This window comes from Telmatherina bonti (assembly GCF_933228915.1).
Source record: "Telmatherina bonti genome assembly, chromosome: 24".
Lineage (NCBI taxonomy): Eukaryota > Metazoa > Chordata > Actinopteri > Atheriniformes > Telmatherinidae > Telmatherina > Telmatherina bonti.
In genome coordinates this window covers 10,232,725-10,253,899 of record NC_136633.1, presented here as the reverse complement: position 1 = coordinate 10,253,899, position 21,175 = coordinate 10,232,725, and the positions used below count along the sequence as shown (strand labels likewise).

The 21,175-nt window shown below is 40.6% G+C and overlaps 1 protein-coding gene across 1 annotated transcript; it reads right to left on the bottom strand.

Annotated features, from left to right (window-relative positions):
- Positions 1–560: 560 nt before the first annotated feature.
- On the bottom strand, positions 561–19,705 carry plcd4a (phospholipase C, delta 4a; the record flags this gene model as incomplete). The annotated part of the gene is made up of 15 exons (XM_079263924.1): positions 561–652; positions 730–879; positions 2,314–2,446; positions 2,529–2,707; positions 4,300–4,416; positions 4,536–4,692; positions 10,358–10,525; positions 10,598–10,750; positions 14,512–14,656; positions 16,435–16,636; positions 16,734–16,965; positions 17,044–17,173; positions 19,120–19,348; positions 19,441–19,599; positions 19,681–19,705. 15 exons carry the CDS (start codon positions 19,703–19,705, stop codon positions 561–563), a joined length of 2,271 nt encoding a protein of 756 aa, XP_079120050.1.
- Positions 19,706–21,175: the final 1,470 nt, after the last annotated feature.

Below are 21,175 nucleotides of genomic sequence, written 5' to 3'. Positions count from 1 at the left end.
ATAATGTTAAATATCATCATTTCTGTCATAAACAATCTGAATTGTTTTGAAAAATGATGTGAAATTAACATAAAAGTTAAAATTACCTGGAAACAAGGAGCCCTGCTCTCAGATAAAGTAAGAAGAAATAAACCACTCAGAGAGACAAACACTCTAATTCCAGCTTCCTCTTAAGCTCGTTTTACTCCTTTTACCAGAAAAAAACAGTTGATCTGAGCTGAAATTCCCTCCTAACATTGTTAATCTGGTCTGAGGAATGCAGACGGAGAGCTGCTTTAACAGAAAATACTGATCCTGACTGAAACACATGGTGGCACGTTTCCTCAACAGCACAATATTTCAGAAGAAACACATCAGAAACCAGAATAAATAATAATAATCACCATCAGGATTCACTAAACAGAGGAAGGAATACACAGAGGATACTTACGCTCTGCAGGACCACTAACATTTGGCGACGTGTTTATTCACATCAAGTAAAAATGACCAGAATAATAAATACTTTTTTCAGAGCTAAAACTATTCATCATGACTCAGCAGGTCAAGCGGTTGGGGAAGTTTTATTCCAGGTCTGTGATCCTGACATGAACAAACAGGGATGCGGGAGGAATGCTCGTTCCGTCTCTGGATAAAAGGTGAATGTGACGATAACCTGAGAACATAAAAAACCATGACGAAAGATTCAGAAATCAGGAACCAGCTTGGTTCTGTGAGCCGTCTCAGACCTACCTTGCTGCATGCAGCTCAGAGGGAGGGTGTACTGCCCCACAAAGTCATTCTTCGATGTCTTGTCGTAGTCCTCAACCACAAATCGTACCATGGCCAGCTCAGGGGTGTGGATGGTGAATCGCAGCGTGTCATACCACACGGGGTTAAATCCTGCAAGGAGATCAAAACTGGTTTCTCAGAGGAGTTTAGACCAGATCTAAAAGCCTGTTTTAACCTCAAAAACAAAAGTTCTAATGACAACAAACAGTATAGATCATATTTCTTCTATTTGGTATGCAAATAGCACCTCTGCAGGCAGGAGGAGCATCCAGACGGTCATCAACACGTGCAAAAGAAGAAAAGCACCCTGAGAGTGTAAACCTCCACCAAGCGGTTCATTTCAACCCATATAGTGATTTCCAGCCTGTTTTCTAGTCAAGCGGCAACATCTGGCGGTTAAAGGTGAAGTCTATGTGAAAGTGCCAAAAGTTGCAGTTCAGCCCTCATCCACTAGGGGGCTCCAAAACAGAGCGAATCTCCATAGAGTCAAACATTAAAAACTGTGGGAAGTTAATTTCTTTTCAATATATATTTAACTTATTTGTTTGTAACCATCTAAAAATGTGCAATAATTGGGGGTGTGTAGTTTGGATTGACAGTTACCAGATATCCAGCTGCAAGGCGGCCGAGCGTAGCCCAGCAATAGATTTAGCCGGCTAACAATGTCTCTTGGATTTAGCCCGCCTATCTCCATTAGTTGGTTAGCTCCTATTAGTTCCAGTTTAGCTCTGTTAGCTCTTAGCTACAGGCGGGTTAGAGTTTGATAGTCATCAATCATCCACCCTCCATGCTTACGGCCACCCTATCAGCTTTACCTCTTTGTCCACTTGGATGCTGCCAAGATGGCAATGGTGGGAAACACCCAATGAGCTTCACTTCAGCTGTTTTAGGAACCAATAGATGACATAATGCAAGCTCCAGCCATCTTTTGTATACAGTCGTTTGTTCAAACGGTAGTTTATCTCCTTGCAACCTTCACACTAACGGTTCGGGGAGAGCCAAACATTACTCAAATGAAGAAGTCAGCGATCACAAAATGATGCATTTCTGTCCAACATGACCAACATGTCCAACATTTCCCATGAGTCTTGGCAATGAAAAACATGTTTTTACCATTTTTAATTGACATAAAAAATGTAAATTAGATTAGATTTAGATTAATTTAATTTATTTAGAAAATGAAGAGAAAACAAGTTTTTTTCTACTGTTTAATTAGGTATCCATTAAGTTATACTATAAAATAAAGCAAAAGGTCTCGGAAATAATCATTTTATTAAGTGTTCATGTTTAAACCTGAGTTTAAAGTGTATGAAATATGGGAAACTAAACGAGCAGCGTACTGACCAATGTTGGGGTCTGGGTGTTTTTTCTCCCATCCTATTCATGAAGGACGAGGGACGGGGTACACCCTGGACAGGTCACCAGTCCATATTGTATTGTATATTCTCAATAATGTATGTTCTTACTGTGGATTCTCACCTCCCAGGACAGAGAAATGCTGATGAAAAATGGTTTATTCTACAAGCTACACACTGATTCCCCTACCGTTGTTCTCAATGTATCTGGTCTCCTGCTTGGCCTGATCCATGGGAACTCCATGGATCTCCACTCTGACCAGAGGATCCACGATAGATCCCTCCTTGATGTTGACTTTGGGCAGCTGCTGACCACTGATCACCTTCATCACATGCAGTAAACACACTGTCATTCAGTGATTCAGAACAAAATGTAATTCCTGTGTTCTGTGTCTGACGTTCTACCTGGATGGTGAGGACAATGGGCTGGTAATTGTCCCTTTTCTGAGGCATCTCCGGGTCAAACCTTTTTTCTGTCTCTCTCATGAAACTGGGCTTCAGGACGTAGCCACAGCCGCCGTTCTGAGAGAAGAGCCCATCGTTCAAATCCATCCCCTCACCAGCTGTCTGGAAGTTCAGCGCAACTGAGTGGAGGAAGAAAGAGTTTAGATTCAGATCATGCTGCACCTAAACTCCCTGTGAGAAGAAGACTATGATTAAATGTCATTGCAGGTTATTCTCAGTCCCTTCCTGCTGTAAGAATCTCATGCAGGGTTTCTCTAAACCATCAATCATGTGAAGGGCTGTTTCTGAGAGCACAGACACATGGAGAGAACCTCATAAAGTTCTGGATAAACGAAAACCTTGTTTGTTGGAAGAAACCAAGACTGCGTCCGAATGTCAACGCTATTCCATAGCTCCTCATTTACTCCACATGGCTACACTATATAGCAGACTATCATTTTGTTGGCGATTCGGACACAAAGCTGCTTATTTTCTTCTCTATGCAGATCATGTGACTACTGGCTGTCACCACAGCAACCACCACGTGTCGTTCCAAATCCAATCCAAACTCGTGTGAAAAAATTCTATTGCATTTTATTCTTCATTTGTTGCATATTTATTCAGTAAATCAGGATATAAAATAAATGATTGAAAGTTTTTTTTCTTAACCTCCTTTATGTTTATGTTACCACTTTGAGCCTTTGGGCTCCTGCCCGCAATGCATTTTGGTCTATATTGACCCATCTAGTGACAATCGTTGCTCACTACTTTGTACCCCAGATGCATTGAGGGTCATTTTGAGTTCACGTTTTTTCTCTCTGGACATTTGGACACCCCTAGAAAATGATGTGACAAATATAAAGGGCAATATGTAGGGAATAGGGTGGACGTTTGGACACAGTCAAACAGTTACCTTTCAATCAAGACAGCTACTTACTCATTTTCTATTCTATTCTATTCTATTCTATTCTATTCTATTCTATTCTATTCTATTCTATTCTATTCTATTCTATTCTAAATGTCTTACAGAAGCTGTTTGAAGGTTGTGATCAGCAGTTATATTAAGCAAACTGTAATATGTTCAGACAGAGGCTTCTTCAGCTCCTCTGCAATCGGAAAATATTAGCAAGATGTCATTCTATTCTATTCTATTCTATTCTATTCTATTCTATTCTATTAAAAACTGTCTTATAGAAGTTGTTTGAAGGTTTTGATCAGCAGTTATATTAAGGAAACTAATATGTTCAGACAGAGGCTTCTTCAGCTCCTCTGCAATAGGAAAACAATGGCAGGAGGTTATTCTATTCTATTCTATTCTATTCTATTCTATTCTATTCTATTCTATTCTATTCTATTCTATGAAAATGTTGGCCTATCGAAGTTGTTTGAAGGTTGCGATCATCAATTATATTAAGCAAACTGTAATATGTTCAGACAGAGGCTTCTTCAGCTCTTCTGCAATAGGAAAAAGTCATTCTATTCTATTCTATTCTGTTCTATTCTATTCTATTCTACTCTATTCTATTCTATTCTATTGTTTTCTTATAGAAGTTGTTTGAAGGTTGCGATCAGCAGCTATATTAAGCAAACTGTAATATGTTCAGACAGAGGCTTCTTCAGCTCCTCTGCAATCGGAAAATATTAGCAAGATGTCATTCTATTCTATTCTATTCTATTCTATTCTATTCTATTCTATTCTGTTTTATGGACTGAAGAAACATTTCATAGTCACCCATTTGGCACCCGGCGTTCCACAATTCCTGAGGGTTGAAGTTGGAAGAGTCTGTTCGGAAGCCAGTGGGATAAACTCTGGTCAGGTGCCGTGAGTTATGGTGTACAAACTCTGCTCCTAAAATCGAGGTGATGCACCAGAAGTAAACTTAAAGGGAACGCACATTAGAATAAAAAGCAAACATCAGCTGCAGACATGAACAAAGTTCTCACAGAGAAGATGATGAGTTCACTGACCGGCGTCTCGCAGGTGCTTTCGGGCTTTAGACTCAGTAAAAGAGGCCACTTCATAAAACTTGTAGTGTAAGCGAGAGTGTTTGAAGCTCCTAAAGTGAACGCTTTTGCAGTAAACCACACAGTCTGACAGCTCCTTGGACAGACGCTGTTTTGACTTCTGTTGAAATAAAGAAAAGAGAGAATTCAAACACCTTTATTTAAAATATATTTTATACCAATAAACAACATTTTACATGTTGAAAATGAGACATTTTATAATTTCATGGAAATTATAAGCTGATGCATGTGAATCTGATGCAGCAACACATCTGTAAATAGTTGAAACAGGCACAACAAAAGGTTGGGAAAGTAACTGGAGGAGCATTTGACAACTAATTAGGTTTAACGACAACAAGTCAGTAACTTGACTGGGTGTAAAAGGAGCATTTCAGAGAAGAAGAGTCCCCCTGATGGAAAGATGGACATTGGTTTATCAGTCTGAGACAAAATGAGTCTAAAAACTGTGGAATAGTTTCAGAAAAATATTCCTCATTGTAAAATCTTAACTATAAAGATCAGATTATCTACTGTGTACAATATGATCAAAAGATTCAAAGAATCCGAAGGAATCTCTGTGCGCCCGGGACAAGGTTAAAGGTCAAAATGAACCAGTAGAAAACATCTTTAAGATCATGAAAGGAGAAATCCTGCAACCAAGGTCCAGACAGTAGAGCAGCTAGAATCCTGCACCAGACCAGAATGGGACAACTTTAATGTCCTTAAACTCGAGTCTCCTCACTTCCCAGACAGATGTTCCAGGAAAAGGGAAAGCTACACAATGCTAAACATCACTATGGAACTACTCTATTCTGTTTTCTTTTATCAGCCCTTCATTCATAGGAAGACCAGACGCTTTAACCTCATTGGGTCACTTTCACGCTCAGATCTTGTGATGCTCAGTGAGTTCAGCCATCGGCTCACTTTTAATTCAGCCTCTAACACATGATAGGGTGAACCCTTCAGATGAAAACAATCCTCCTGCTGCGCACATCGAAACCTTCAGACAATCCCCTCGTAAACTGTGTAAGGGATACTCCAGCACCATGCCAAGCTACAGCTGCGCTGCCAAGCTAGCTTCCATGACAGTTTAGAGGTGTGGTCGGCCCAGCGGCACCCCTGCATGCCCGCCTGCACATGAAAAGCGATATCCGAGCTTCAGCCAGCTGCCGAGGGCTCCACCGCACCGCCTCCACCTGTCTGCCAGACACTCAGACACTTAAACCGTCAGGCAGAGCTGCTGCTGGCCTCACCTCCGATCACCGTGTTGACAGGAGTCCCAGGGTGGCGTTTCATGCTTCTCAGATGCTTATCAATAAACATGACTCGAAGCACTCATGACTCCTTTACACACTTAGTTTGCTGCAGCACACACACACACACACACACACACACACACACACACACACACACACACACACACACACACTTGGCTCTGAACAGATCACTGAACTGAACTGTAACTCCAAACTTTCGGCTTCAGTCAGATCAGCTGCTACGAGCTGGAAAACACCCCCACGACCAGCACATCATCATGTGACAACATGACTCAGCTCAGCTGGCTCATGTTGAACACCATTAAACCGCAGACGTCAGAATACCAGTTTAACATCTCCACATTGAAAATCCCACCAATCAATGCAGAGAACATACACGCACTGGTAGTATGTAATACATGCAAAATGGTAGCAATGTATTTATACACTAAGTTTTAGTTTATTTTAATCCAGGTTGTCCAAATAAAACATAATAAAACCAAAAACTTATTAAGTCAGTTGCAGCTTTAAGCGATTTTTCAGTAGAAAACTGCATTTTTGCATCTATCATCCTAATTTTAAATGTGTCTGGTTAGACCTCTTCAAATTTGACCTTTTTCATCAAACATATACAAACTGATATTATTCCCACTCTCCAAGGTCTAAATAAACTAAATATATAATTTACTTTGATCTTGGACCTTGACTATGCCTGCCTCATGAGCCATGTAGTTTTATTTTTGACGTTTTTCAAAAACAAAGCAAAATTTGGGACAATTTTCAGAGCTACAGCATCAGCCTCTGGGAAGCTACAATGAAAACAAGTATGTTTAATGTCCCGAATTTTTATATATATACACATATATATATACATATATATATATATATATATATATATATATATATATATATATATATATATATATATATGTGTGTGTGTGTGTGTGTGTGTGTGTGTTTCAGTAATTCAGAATAGGAGATTTTTTTTTTTTAAATGATCTTATTAATTACACAAAAACAGAAGATAAATTCTTTTAGCAGAATTATTAATCTTAAAATTAAACTTAATCAAGTCCGACAAAGAATAAAATGATGTTTTTCTGTAAAATTATTTAATAATTTAGAAATATCATTAGAAAATGTTAAATTAGCTCATTGTTTAGAAAACACAAAAATGAATAAATTTTAGTAAATTAAAAAAAAAAACCCAAAACAAATAACTTTTAAATAAAATTTAATTCATTAGAAAAACTGAGCTTTGTTTTTTCAAGAGACTACTAAACGTCTCCGTAGTTTGCTGTGATTAACGGGAACCACATGAGATTTTATTTCCAGCCCTGTTTAGAGACTTGACACTCACACAGCTGATTAGGACTGCAGTCAGAGTATTGTGTTTCCTCTTTAAGAGGAGGATGGACAACCTTCACCTTGACAGACTTAGCCTGGTTTGGCCCTGCTTGGCATTGCAGTTTAAGAAAGGACAAATACAGCTGTTACATAATCATAGAAACGCTGCATCAACTTCTAATAATAAAGTAACTCTTTAGTGACTTAAACTTGTTATTTCTTATGAAGAATCCATGTTAAACCATTTGATGACTCTTTCTTATCTGTCTTTGTCCTTCTTTCTCTCTGATCCCCGACTGAAGTGGATCCTCTTAACACCCAGTCTGCTCCCAACCTTTCAACCCTTTCCATTTTTCATGAAGCTTGACAGAGCTTTATGCAACTGTTTTCTACTGGATCACAAAACTAACAAAACTTACATCCAATTCTGGCAACAGTCCCAAAAGAACGTAATTTTTTCGTAAAGGTGGGAAACATTAATGAAAGATTAAGGCGCGTCATGCTGGAAAAAAAACTGCAGGAAAAGACTTTGTGTTACTTAAACTTAACTATAACCAGAGGTGGAGATTCCTGGTCCAGAAAGTAAAAGTCCTATCCGGCAGCTGTTCCAACCAGCCACCAAACCAGCTGAATTTAATGAGTTTATTTGCCAGGTAAATGAGCCTGTTAGTGAAAACACCTGTTCTAAATGAACAGATCCAAAAGCATGGCAGAACTTTTACTTTCTGGACCAGGAATTGGCGCCTCTGACTATAACTGAGTAGTTGTGATGACTTAAAGCTGTAGAAGCAGCTGGAAACAACCTACAGAACAAACAATCTACTTTATTCATAAAGATCTTCGCTGTGATTCAATTCCTGTCTGTAACAATGCTAATTCTCTATCATACTTGAAAAACAGGGACTACTTTGTGTTAATTAGGGACAATGCATCTACTAAAACACAGGTGTCAAACTCCAGTCCTCGAGGGCCAGTATCCTGCAGGTTTCTGTGGTCTCCATGCTCCAACACACCTGACCAACATTCATAAATAGGTTGACAAGAAGCTGCTGGATCCATTTGATTTGAATCAGCTGTGTTGGTAGAGGGAAACCACAAAAACCTGCGGGATATCGGCCCTCGAGGACTGGAGTTTGACACCCCTGTACTAAAATATGACGTGTGGAGTTCACCAAGGCTCCATGTTGGCTCCCCTGTTATTCAGCTTCCATTAGCTTAGATAATGGAAACCACATTTATGCAGACGACACTCAACTGTATATTACTGTCTCCCAGTGAACTCTGGTCCCAGACAAAGCTTCAATGTTCAACGTCATCTCTGTTAGAAACAACGGATCTGGATGGAAATACCTTTCCCTCCAGCTGCTTTATCATTGTTCGGTCAGCTCCCGTTTTGTCCATTTAAATTTCATCTTTCGTTTTCTGCAGTTTGTATTTTCACTCATTTTGCTTAAGTTTTTCTGTCTTACAACCTGTATGTTTAGATAAGATAAGATAAACTTTATTTATATAGTGCTTTTCATAGACACAAGGTCACAAAGTGCTTCACAACAATAAAAACATAGAAAAACTGCAATGTGTGAAAAATAAATAAAAAATAAAAACAGTATGAATACACAGCAGAGTCCCCAAGTCTTTTTGGAGGTAAAATGCCTGAACAAAAATGTTTTTAAGAGGTTTTTAAAAGCATCTACTGAATCCAGAAAGCGCAGATCCTGGAGAAGCTCATTCCAGAGATGGAGAGCGACAGCTTTAAAAGATCGGCCAACCCAGGTTTTAAAACGGGTTCGTGGGACCATCAGCAGGTGTTTCCCGGTCGATTTTAGACTTCGAGTTGGACTGTAGGGCTTACCTAAGTCCTCAATGGAACTATGGCCCTGTCCATGTAGGGCTCGGAAAGTAAGTACCAGGATTTTAAAACAAATATGATATTCAACTGGAAGCCAGTGAAGAGACTTTAACACGGGTGTGATGTGGGCTCTTCTGCTGGTTCCAGTCAGAAACCTCGCTGCTGAGTTTTTCACTGTCTGAAGACGAGCCAGTGCTTTTGTATTAAGGCATGTAAATAAGCTGTTACAATAGTCTAATAGTTTCCCTTTTACAAACTCCCCATTTTCCAAAGTGTCACCCACCAACATATACATCCAGATGAGCGGATGGATTATAACCCTTCCCACTGCTTCTGCTAACAGCTCAAAGATTAACATCTTTTATTAAAATCCTTCCCTGAACGCACATCTCCCTGTTTAGATATAAGAAAACAAACCCTCAACCTTCACCTCTAAGTCTTTGCTCTGATATTCAAGCATATTATGAAGATGTTTTAAAAGATATAGGAAAAATACTTGGAGTACCAATACGTTTAAATCCTTGCTTTGGTGGAGGTGGAGATGGTGATGTCTGCATTCGTTCCATAGGAGTGAATGGATAAGCGAGAAGCCTCCCACTACCACACGTAGCATATAATCATTAGGGCTGTGACGATATGCTTTTGTCTCGATTCAATTCGATTTAGATTTTTTGGGTGCCGATTCGATTTAAATTGCGATTCTCAAAATTCTTTGATATTGCTGATTTTCGTAGATTAAAAACCAAATAAAATTTATAAAACGTTTTTTGCTTGGAATTTTTCTTGATTTCATTTAGGAAAAAAACAACCCAGTAGCCAGACTATCTGCTGCTATAATGCCTAAGAAGACAAGTAAAAAGATCACTAAAAACAATAAAAATGACAAAAATTTTATAGTACGATTAAATTTATTTCTTTGAGAAAAAAAATATAGATTTTTCTTACAAAAAAATTAATTTTAAAATTGTTAAACAAAAAATCCCAATTTTCGATACTTCAATTGGATTTTCCCGCGCCTAATAATCATCATGTAATATCTGACCTGTCTGCTTCAGTCCTCAAAGGAAGAGTTTGAAAAAATATGGACTCGTTTCTATTGTTTCTAATGGCTCCACAATCAGCTCAAGCCTTCCAACCTTTGCTGCACATTCTGGATAATCTTGTTTTTCTGCCTCGCTCTGAGACAGGATGTTCCTAATTTCCGACACATAATCGATGCAATGCTTTTAATCAAACAGAGTGGCTCTCATTTTGATGATGTCCACTTCCTGATTCATCATCATCATCATCATCATCATCATTATCAGCTTAACAGACAGGATCCGCAGACTCACCTTCAGTCTGCGGCGCACACTGTCACGATGAAGGTTATCTTCATCTATTTCTGTCGCTTCGTCTTCATCGCTGACCTCCCCAGTAAGAGAGTCCTCCACCATCCCCCCAAAGCTCTCCTCCAGACCACCCATTTTCTTGGCCTTCAGAAGAATCTTCCCCTTCAGATCCTGAGAGAGAGGTCAAATGAGATCAGCCGTCGTGTCTGGTCAAAGGAACTCACGTGGAGAACACCTGCTCACCTCAGGAGATGGCAGCCCGACAGCGACCCTACCGTCCAAGGCGCTTTTCAGCAGCTTGTCACCCAGGATGTGATTGAGGTGTTGGGCCATGACTCTCTGCTGCTCCACACTGCAGTGGTTCTCAATGGACAGGATGACCGGATACTCAGACACCTGGAGGAAGAAGAGTGAAGCGAGGTCATTCAACACTGGAGAGTGTTATTGTAGACAGACAGGAGGTCAAAAAGTCAGAATATTCCTGCATGGCTTCATTGTGGGCATCACTGCACAAATGTGACGCTTCATAAATTTACAACGAGATGCTGAGTGAGCTGCTGATACACAACAATGAAGGCAAAAACAACTGCGATGACAGCAAGCGCCACATCATTTTACTGATCATCTGTCCCAGAAAGTCTGGAATATTGTATAACAATAGCCTGAAGCTGACATTTTAAGACTTTTTCTCAACCCCCCCCCCCAAAAAAACCCCCACAAAAATGAAAATATTTAAACATTTTCCAATTTCGCCCAAGTACCACCAATTCTTGCACACCGACACCATTTGAAATCCATGTTACTGTGTTTAAATTACAGTTTTTTGAAAAATAAATGAGATATTTCTAAAATTTTGACAGAATACAGTTGTGATTTGCAGGTATTTTCAGTAAATGCATTTAATCAATCAACCAATAAACTTTAATATCATTGCATAAGTGCAACGAAAGTGACGCAGACAGCTCTTGTGTTAAAATGATTAAATAAATAATGAAAAACACAAATAAATAAGACACAGAAACAATACTATATAAAAAACAAGCACTATTAATAATGTTTAAGCCGTAATACCCATAAAGTCTCGTTCTGCAAGACTCTGCTACGAAGAGGATGGAGATATAAAATGTTTCGAGTTTTGGAGCAGATATTTCGGTTGGCAGTACCGCTGTTGCTGCTGTCTTAAACAGAAGTCATCTAGAAGCCATTATTACTTTTAATGAACTGGTCATGGGACCTCCTACATCACGTGCAGTGAGGTGTGAATGTGAAAAAGTGTTTCCATTACACTTTTGTGATTTACTTCTGCATCAACATGTCTGAAAAACCACTTCATCTGAAGCTTTTTGTTATATTTGTGGGTTTTTTTTTTTTCAATTTTCATGTTTCTATTACCAGTTTTATTGTGGTGCTTGGGTTTTGTGTAATCCTAGGTGTAATGGCATGTTTGTTTATACTCTGTATGGGGCAGGATTGGTGACAGAATTAAAAGAGAAAATAGATATTTAGCTTAGAATCATTTTGGATGGGCTGTGGCAGTGTGGGGTTCATGAAGGTACATGAGTTGGCATTTTATGAAAAGACACAATAGAAGCAGGTTTTAAGGAACAGCGAGTCTTAACTCTGATCTTCTCTTCATTGGCTGCCTGTTGAATCTAGAATAGAATTTAAAATCCTTCTTCTTACATATAAAGCTCTCAACAACCAGGCACCACTATATATCAAAGACCTCATAGTTCCTTATATACCAAGCAGAATACTTTGTTCGCAGACTGCAGGCTTACTTGTGGTTCCTAGAGTCTCAAAGAGCCGAGCAGGAGGCAGAGCCTTTTGGTTATCAGGCCCCTCTCTTATGGAATAAGCTCCCAGTTAGTGTTAGGGAAGCACAATCTCTCTTATCCCCCCCCCCGCCCCCCCCAATAACAGTGTTGCATCATTAACATGTATGTCTCCTGTCTCAGCAGGTCTCCCTGGCCGGGAGTAGCAGTTCCTGTTGTCTGTTGTCTTTCTGTCCTCTTCCCCCCACACAGCAGAGGCAGATGGCTGCCTGTCCTGAGCCGGGTTCTGCCGGAGGTTTCCTTCCTGTTAAAAGGGAGTTTTTTCCTTCCCACTGTCGCCAGTGTGCTTGCTCTGTTGGTTTGCTTATATAGGCTATTATGAATTGGCTTTCATTATGTTTTTTTTTTCCTGTCTGAAAAGCGTCTTGAGATCTTGAGATCTTCCAGAATGAAGAAGCTAATTAAGACGAAGATGCTCCTTCCAGTCAATAGTTGTAATAGTTTAATATACACCAGTTCAGAAGTCTTTCTGTAATTTTCAAATGCAAAAAAAGTATCTTCAAATCATTACAATGTTTATGTCTTTTAAAAACAGGACAAGATAAAGTGTGATACTAGATGTTTGTCTCCAAAACGGAGCTATACAAAACCTAAAAAAAAGAGAAGATAAAACTATCTCTGACTTTCCAAAACATATAATTAAGATTTATCCTATATTTAAAATTGTGAGATGAGCTACATTATTGTCATTCTGAAGAGATCTAAAGTTCAGAATGTTGGAAAACTGTCCTAATTATAAAATCTTTTACCTGAACAATACTGTGTGCAACTGTGTGTGTGTGTGTGTGTGTAAAGGTTAAATACACAGTGGTCTTATTGTTGCTTAAAGCAGTGGTTCCCAAACTGGGGGGTCCAGAGTTATCACAGGGGGTGACAAGGCTAAATAAAACTTGGGAGTTTTTACACTGGATAAATTAGTAAAAGTACTGATAGGAAATGATGATAAATGAACAAGAGACGTCAAGTAATAAAAAAAAAAGAACAAACCATGGTGGAGCAAATCTGTCCCAGCTTGACCAGCATTAATAATAATCAATGGTGGGTAATACTATGAGACCATAGTATTTTGCATGTACCTAAATATTATCTAATATAATGAAGTATGAAGCCAAACAAGTTCCAACACCACTTGGGGACTTTTCATCCTGAACACAAAGAAAATCCTGCAGGTTACTTTAGAAATAAACTGTCCAACTATCTACTACTACTGGAGCAGCATAGAAAACTCCTCCAACCTGAAGTAGTTTGTGGAGATTCCTGGTTTAAAATGTTTCACACTGAAGCAGAAGAATGGATAATAATACTGACACGGTTTTAATTATACTTACCTACAATACAGCCACTAAAACTAGAGACGCATTTCTTAGTATGATTTGGTTCATGAGACGGGAGGGGGGGGGGGGGGGCTCGACATTATTGTCGTTAGAAAAAGTTCGGAAACCACTGGCTTAAAGCCACATGACAACAGGACAGAACCCAAACGGCTGGATGTCCACCATTCTCCTCTGTCTCTGTGTCACATTTATATTTGTTACAGTTCAGCGAACGTCGCGTTGCCATGACATCACACCGTTTATTACGAGGCATCTATTCGCTATCAGCCCGATAGAGGAAGATGTGAAAAATAATAAATAAATAACAGCCTTCTGTTTGTATTATATTTTACACAGCGTCCCTATTTATATTTGAATTGGTGTTGTTGTACGTCTATATTTTATTTGTTTTTGCATGGTCGAGTTTTTATAAACTTCTCTCAGCTGTCTTGGGAGTATGAATGGAAATCTGGACATTTTTGCTCTGAACCCCCCATGTTTGCATCGTGCTTTTTGTATGGATGGTAATTCACCTGCATCGTTCCTTAAGCAAAATAAATAAATAAAAGCAAGTAGTTCACAAAATTAAGGGGGAATGAGATGGAAAAATGAAGAGTAATGCTTCAACTGGAGCCATCCAGGATGGAGATATGTGGACTAGACGTGTTTTGGATGTGTCAAAAGATACAATATCAGTAAGGAGTTGGAGAACATCTTGGCTTTTATATTTGGTTTAGAGATTCTCTGTTTTATACCTTGGTAGTCTTTGAGATTATTTCATACAGTGTAAAGAATAAAAAACAATAAAGTGAAAATGGAACCATGGCAGAAATGTCAACTCTGGTGTACTGAATTCAAATAGCTGAGGAAAACTATACGATGGAGATACTAACACGTAATAAGACTTTGAAATAGAAACAGAAAGGAAACGATGCATTGGAGCAACATTCTTTACAAAGAAAATCCTGTTTATTTCAGCCAACCAGAGGAAGCTGACAGGTGACGCTACCTTGAAAGCGTAGCTTCCCACAGCAGTTACCACATCCTTAAAGAAGATCTTGGAGGTGAAAGTGTGTCCATGATAGACAATGGGTTCTCCGTTGGCACCATCCCAGCAGTCCACTTCCACACATCGGCAGCCGCGACTCAGAGCCCTGAGCAGCGAGGACAAAATCATTTTTCACGCACCAATGGTTTAAGTCAGGGTCACAGGAAGGTAGACTAATCTGTACACTCAGTTCATCTAGCTTTTAATCCCAATATTAGACTGATGAGACAGAATTAATCACTTAAAATCTATTTGACATCAGTCGGTTTGGTCAGAGAGCGTGAATGGTGGAGGCTAAATATGGTGCACGGTCACAGGAAACCTCATTACCTACTGAAGCGTGGCAGATAGAAGCAGATAGATATAAACCTCAGGTTAACAAACGATAGTGAACAGAAACTAAAAGTTGTACTGTTGCTTGAAACAGTTTCAGCCAAGCTTTAGCTGTTTAGACAGATGGACTCACATCTGACTCTGGAATACCTCATTCATTCAGTGACTGCAAGGTGTTCAGATCCTGTGTCTGCAGACAAGCCCAGATCATCATCCCTCCACCTCCAGGTTTCACAGTTGACATGACGTATTGATGCACAAAACATCAACTTAGTGGACCTAGCTGTACAGCCATGGTTTTCCTCTCTCTGTTTTAATGGAAATACTAATACTAATACTAATACTTAAGCTAACGGTCTGAGATGTAGCTCTTTTTTTTTTTTTGTGACAGTTTCTCTGTTCATTACACAGTCTGACCAATAGCTGAGCTTGCTGAGCTTGACCGCTGTCTTGCCTGATTTAATTCATTCATTCATTTTCCAAACCGCTTAATCCAATTCAGGGTCGCGGGGAAGCTGGAGCCTATCCCAGCTTTCTTTTGGGCGAAGGCAGGGTACACCCTGGACAGCTTGCCAGTCCATCGCAGATTGCCTGATTTCCACTTTCTAAAATGTTGGACTTCATATTACCTTGTAACCCTTCCTAGACAAACAGGTTTTTAAGATTATTACTGATTTACTCCTCGGTGTTATGTTAAAAATATACATGGAGTGAACACAGTTTATAGACAAATGAGTCTGACTTTTAGTTTTTATTCAACAAGTAGCAACACAGGGTGGTATCCCACCAATCTGAGGCCTGATGTTCCAAAAATTAAACTGTCCCCAACAATCTAAAACTCACTGTTCTAGGAATTAAACAGTCCCCAACAATCTAAAACTTGCTTTTCCAGGAATTAGATGGTCCCCACCAATCAAAAACCTGATGATCCAGGAATTAAACTGTTCCCCCACCAATCAAAAACCTGATGATCCAGGAATTAAACTGTTCCCCCACCAATCAAAAATCTGATGATCCAGGAATTAAACTGTTCCCCCACCAATCAAAAACCTGATGATCCAGGAATTAAACTGTTCCCCCACCAATCAAAAACCTGATGATCCAGGAATTAAACTGTTCCCCCACCAATCAAAAACCTGATGATCCAGGAATTAAACTGTTCCCCCACCAATCAAAAACCTGATGATCCAGGAATTAAACTGTTCCCCCACCAATCAAAAACCTGATGATCCAGGAATTAAACTGTTCCCCCACCAATCAAAAACCTGATGATCCAGGAATGAAACTGTTCCCCACCAATCAAAAACCTGATGATCCAGGAATTAAACTGTTCCCCCACCAATCAAAAACCTGATGATCCAGGAATTAAACTGTTCCCCCACCAATCAAAAACCTCATGGTCCAGGAATGAAACTGTTCCCAAACCAATTTAAAACCTCTGTTCGAGAAATTGGACTGTTACTTTTTACAATACATTTAATCTATCTTACCATCTCCCTCCATGTTTTAAAGGATGTTCAACTTAATATGTGAAATGAAGCCAGTGTCTACCTGATGTATCCCTCGACACTGCTCTGTCCTCGCAGCTGGTCCTCCATCAGGTAGGTGTTGTGGGAGGAGGAGATGAAGTAATGGCACAGGGGCCGGCTCATGTCCTGGAAGATGCTCCTATGCTGTGGGTTGAAGATGGAGCCCTCAGCTGATCCCAGGTACATCAAGAACCCATCAAATGTCATGGCATTCAGCAGCTTGGCTGGAAACAGAGAAGGATGGATTCAAAACCTTCTCACACAGAATCAGAGACCAACCTTTATTGGTGCTCTATCCAGAACAGAGCCAGGAGGTGATACCTGTTTCTGAGGGCTCGTAGCGCTCGATAAGCTGCTCGGCGTACTGTTGAAGATCGCCTCCCTCCAGCTGCTCCGCCCTCAGGAACTCCTCCAGGTCGGCTTGGGAAAACTTCTGCCCATCAGCTGAATATTCCTGGAAAACTCTCAGAACATCTTCCCGTTGGGTCAGCATCTTGTAGAAGAGCACAAACTCATCATCTTCCAGAGCACCGGTCTGTGATTTATCAGCCATCTAGGACAGAGGAAGAAAAATGTCACATTTTGGCTCCAAGTTGATGTTTAGATGACTTTTTTTTTGTAATGCTCTCACTGTGAAGAGACGATGAGCATGGTGCTCATTCATGTCCACGTTCATCATCCTGAGCAGGTCCTGAACTTCCTTGAAATTCATCCGGCCATCGTTGTTCTTGTCCGCCTTCTTGAACCAGTCGCTGATCCATCTGGAGGAGAGCTTAAAGAAAGTTTCGTTCATGAAGTGAAGTTATAATGTGGCAGTAGGCCCTTCTTTTTAAATTTATACGTAAAAACTCTTCCACCCTCCCATCTCCTCTGGGTCGGGCTGGTGTTTGTTCGTCTGAAGTCCTACAAGCGTGAGGGGTCTTATCAGTATCTTAGCTGTTCCTACGACTGATCCCTTCTGGATGGAGATGTCTGATGTTGGAGCCACTTCTCCAGTGTAAGGGACACGACCCTCAGTGCTCCAATAACTACTGGTACTACTGTTGTTTTCACCTTCCAGACCTTCTCTTCTTCCTTGAGGCCTTGGTACTTCTCCAGTTTCTGGATATTTCCACCAATTGGGATGGATATATTGATCACTACGGCGTCCATCTGCTGTTCATCCATCATCACCATGCCCGGTTGGTTGGTTACCACCATTTTGTCAGTTCCACAGGATCTTCGCCCCGAAAACTACACTATTTTTAAAAGGTTAACTCACATGATGCTGCGGGTGACTGGACACCACTGCAGGTGGAGGATTTGAAAATATTGAAAATTTTCTGGCATTCCCCCGCCTCCTCTTCAAACGCCTTCTTGCTCCCTCTCCTCACCTGTGCCTTGCCCTAATCAAACTGTCTCCAGTCTCTGTTTCCCTGTCAGATGGTCAACAGCACTTGTCTTGTTGAGATCCAGCGTTTTCCATGTTCCAGTCCTCAAACTATCGATCAAGTCACATATCCAGATTACCCTTGAATTGTCGTGGCCATGTCAGATCCTTCTCGCCCTGTGTTTGCCTGACCATCAACTCTTGCTCTCAGTGACCAAAGATTCCTGTCTGCAACCCTTGGATAAGTAGCCTGATCTCTGCTTCCCTGTGTATGACCATTGCCCATCTCCTTGATAACACTATTGGATATTGGACCTATGCCCTTCTTATTGGAGTGTGTTCAGATTCCAGGGTAACACTGTTTTGGAAAGCCCTTCTGCCCTGTGCCACCAGACTGCTCCAAGCTCTCTCTATCAAACTCCAATTTTCATTGTTTTCAATAAATAATCTGTTAAAATGTTTACACCTGCATGATACTGAATTTTCAGGTCTTCTGGGTGACAGCTTACGCCCTCTCATTCTTCACCACCTTTGAGGGGAGTTTCCCATTGGGACTTAAGGGTCTCCAGTCCATACTTTGCACAGATGTTCCTGTACACTATGCCAGCTACTTGGTTATGGCGATCCATGTTTTCTGTGCCTGCCAGTATCTTGCACCCTGCTGTGAGGTGCTGGATTGTTTCAGGGTTACTTTGCACACTCTGCACCTGAAGTCCTCCCTGTGGTAGATCTGGGCCTCCATTGCCTCACTACCATGCAGGACACCTGAGTTTGAATCCTGTAGGTGTTATATGGCAAACTATATAAACATAAACTCTTAATGCTACTACGTAACCACCTCATGAGTGTAATCGAACAGAGAAACATACCAATTCAGACACTACCTGAAAAAACAAGGTCTGTGTCAGGTACAGAGGAAACAGGGTACCACGGCAAGAAATGGGCTACTGGAACAGAAAATAGACGGTACTGAACAGAGATGCCAATGAAGAACTGCTAAGTAGCTAAGTAGTAACCATAGCGAGCAGGGCTACATGAAAATATGTGGAATTCTTAGGAAATTATATTAAAAAAAAAAAATTAAGTTTCATTCATTCATTATCCGAACCGCTTAATCCGATGAAGGGTTGCGGGGAAGCTGGAGCCTATCCCAGCACACTTTTGAGCAAAAGGCAGGGTACAACCTGGACTGCTCGCCAGTCCATCAAAGGGCAAAATTGAATTTCATGATTTATTATTTTAGCGCTTATAATAATGAAGTAATAGTGTTACTTTGACCACTGACTAATGCTTTAAATCACTGAAGGAATATGAAGACAAACTGGGGATGAAGGATACTGGTCCAGTTTCTCTCTCTCTCCCATGTTTTCTAGGTTCTCAATCAGCTTCCTCAGGCCTCTGATCCAGGACTGGGCCTCCTCAGCGGACTCAGCCACCAGGTCCAGGTTTCCCCTGCGACTGCGGAACACCACCGTGAAGCATCGATCAGGCGGGAACTCATCAGCGGTGCTGAGCAGAACCTCGCTCTGGTGACCTTCTCGTACCGCCTCCACGTCACTCACAGAAACTGGACACAGAAAAGTAAGATGCATGTGTTGTGTGCACATTTTCTGACAACAATCTGGTTGTGTTCTAACTGTGGTCTGAACATGTCCTTACATGTGGAATGGGCCTTCCCAGCCTTCTTGGATTTGTACCAGATGGTCATGCAGTCGTCCTGGAGCTTGAAGTATCGCTGCTTCTTCCAGGTTCTGGACTTGATCTTCCTCATCACTGTCCCCACCAGCATGGACTGGAGATTATCATCCCCCTGAATGCCTGAAGATAAAGAAATCACTCATTATTCCTCCTGTACAAGAAGACAGAACCAGTTCAGTTTCATGTCTGTGTGAAACTTACGGAGGCCACTTCCTGTAGAAGCCATCGGCTGTCTTCCTACAGCAAAATCTGCAGAACAGAACAGCAGCTTTTACGGTAAATGGAAATAAAAACAACTGAAAATAAATCATCAATGGACAAATGATAATTTATCTCCATCCAAAAATACATAAAACACTAAATATTACATTATTAATAGATTATGACTGGCAGTTCTGAATGCCCCATTCATTACAATAAACACAAGAGCTGAATTTTTTTCCCATATAATAAACATTAAAGGGGCAGTAGTGATTTACATTTGCATAATGTAACTTGGTGGACGTGTTGGGTTCCTCCGTTCCAGGAATACTTTTATGAGTCTGTATTTCATCAGTTTAATTCTAATAGAGTATAACTTTATTAATTAGATCAGCTTCTATTTAACTTTTACCTGTCAGATCTACCTGCTCAATCACCCATTAATGCAAATATCTAAACAGCCAATCACATGGCAGCAACTCACTGCATGTAGTCATGTAGACGACCTGCTGAAGCTCAAGCTGAGCATCAGAATGAGGAAGAAAGTAGATTTAAGTGACTTTGAACGTAGCATGTTTGTTGGTCTGAGTATTTACTGGGATTTTCACACACAACCATCTCTATGGTTTACAGAGATGGTCTGAAGGAGAGAAAATATCCAGCAAGCAGCAGTTGTCTGGACCACAACGTCTTGTTGATGTCAGAGGTCAGAGGAGGACGGACAGACTGGTTGGAGATGATGGAAAGACAACTGGAAATAACACAAACACTGGTTCTAACCAACATCTGCAGAACATCATGTCTAAACACACAACACGTCCAACCTTGAAGCAGATGGTCTCCAGCAGCAGAAGACCACACCGAGTAGTTTCTTTGTTTCTTAGTTAACTTAGCTAACTAAGAACAGGAAACTCAGTCTATATAGACACAATATAGACACTGGACAGTCGATGATGGAAAAACGTTCCTGGTCAGATGGGTCTCCATTTGGATCAGAATTTAGTAGAAACATCATGAAAACAAGGATCCATCCTGCCTTGGACAAACAATTCAGGCTGCTGCTGGTGTCCTGGCGTAGGGGACATTTACTTGTCCTACTTTGGGTCCAATGGTGCTTAAACCTGCATTTTTAACCAGCACAACCAACCTGAGTGTTGCTGCTGACCATGTCCATACCTTAATGACTATAGAATAGCATCTTCTGATGGAAACTTCCAGCAGGATGATGCACCATGTCACAAAGCTCACATCATCTCCACCATGACGATGAGTTCACTGTCCTCCAACGGCCTCCACAGTCACCAGATCTACATCCAGCAGAGCAGCTTTGGGATGTGGTGGAACGGAAAATTCTCATCATGATGAGCAGAAACTGTGTGATGCTTCATGTCAACATGGAGCCAAATCTCTGAGGAATGTTTCCAACACCTTGTTGAATCTATGACACCAAGAATGATGGCAGTTTTCGGGGAAAAAGGGTCCAACATGGTCCATA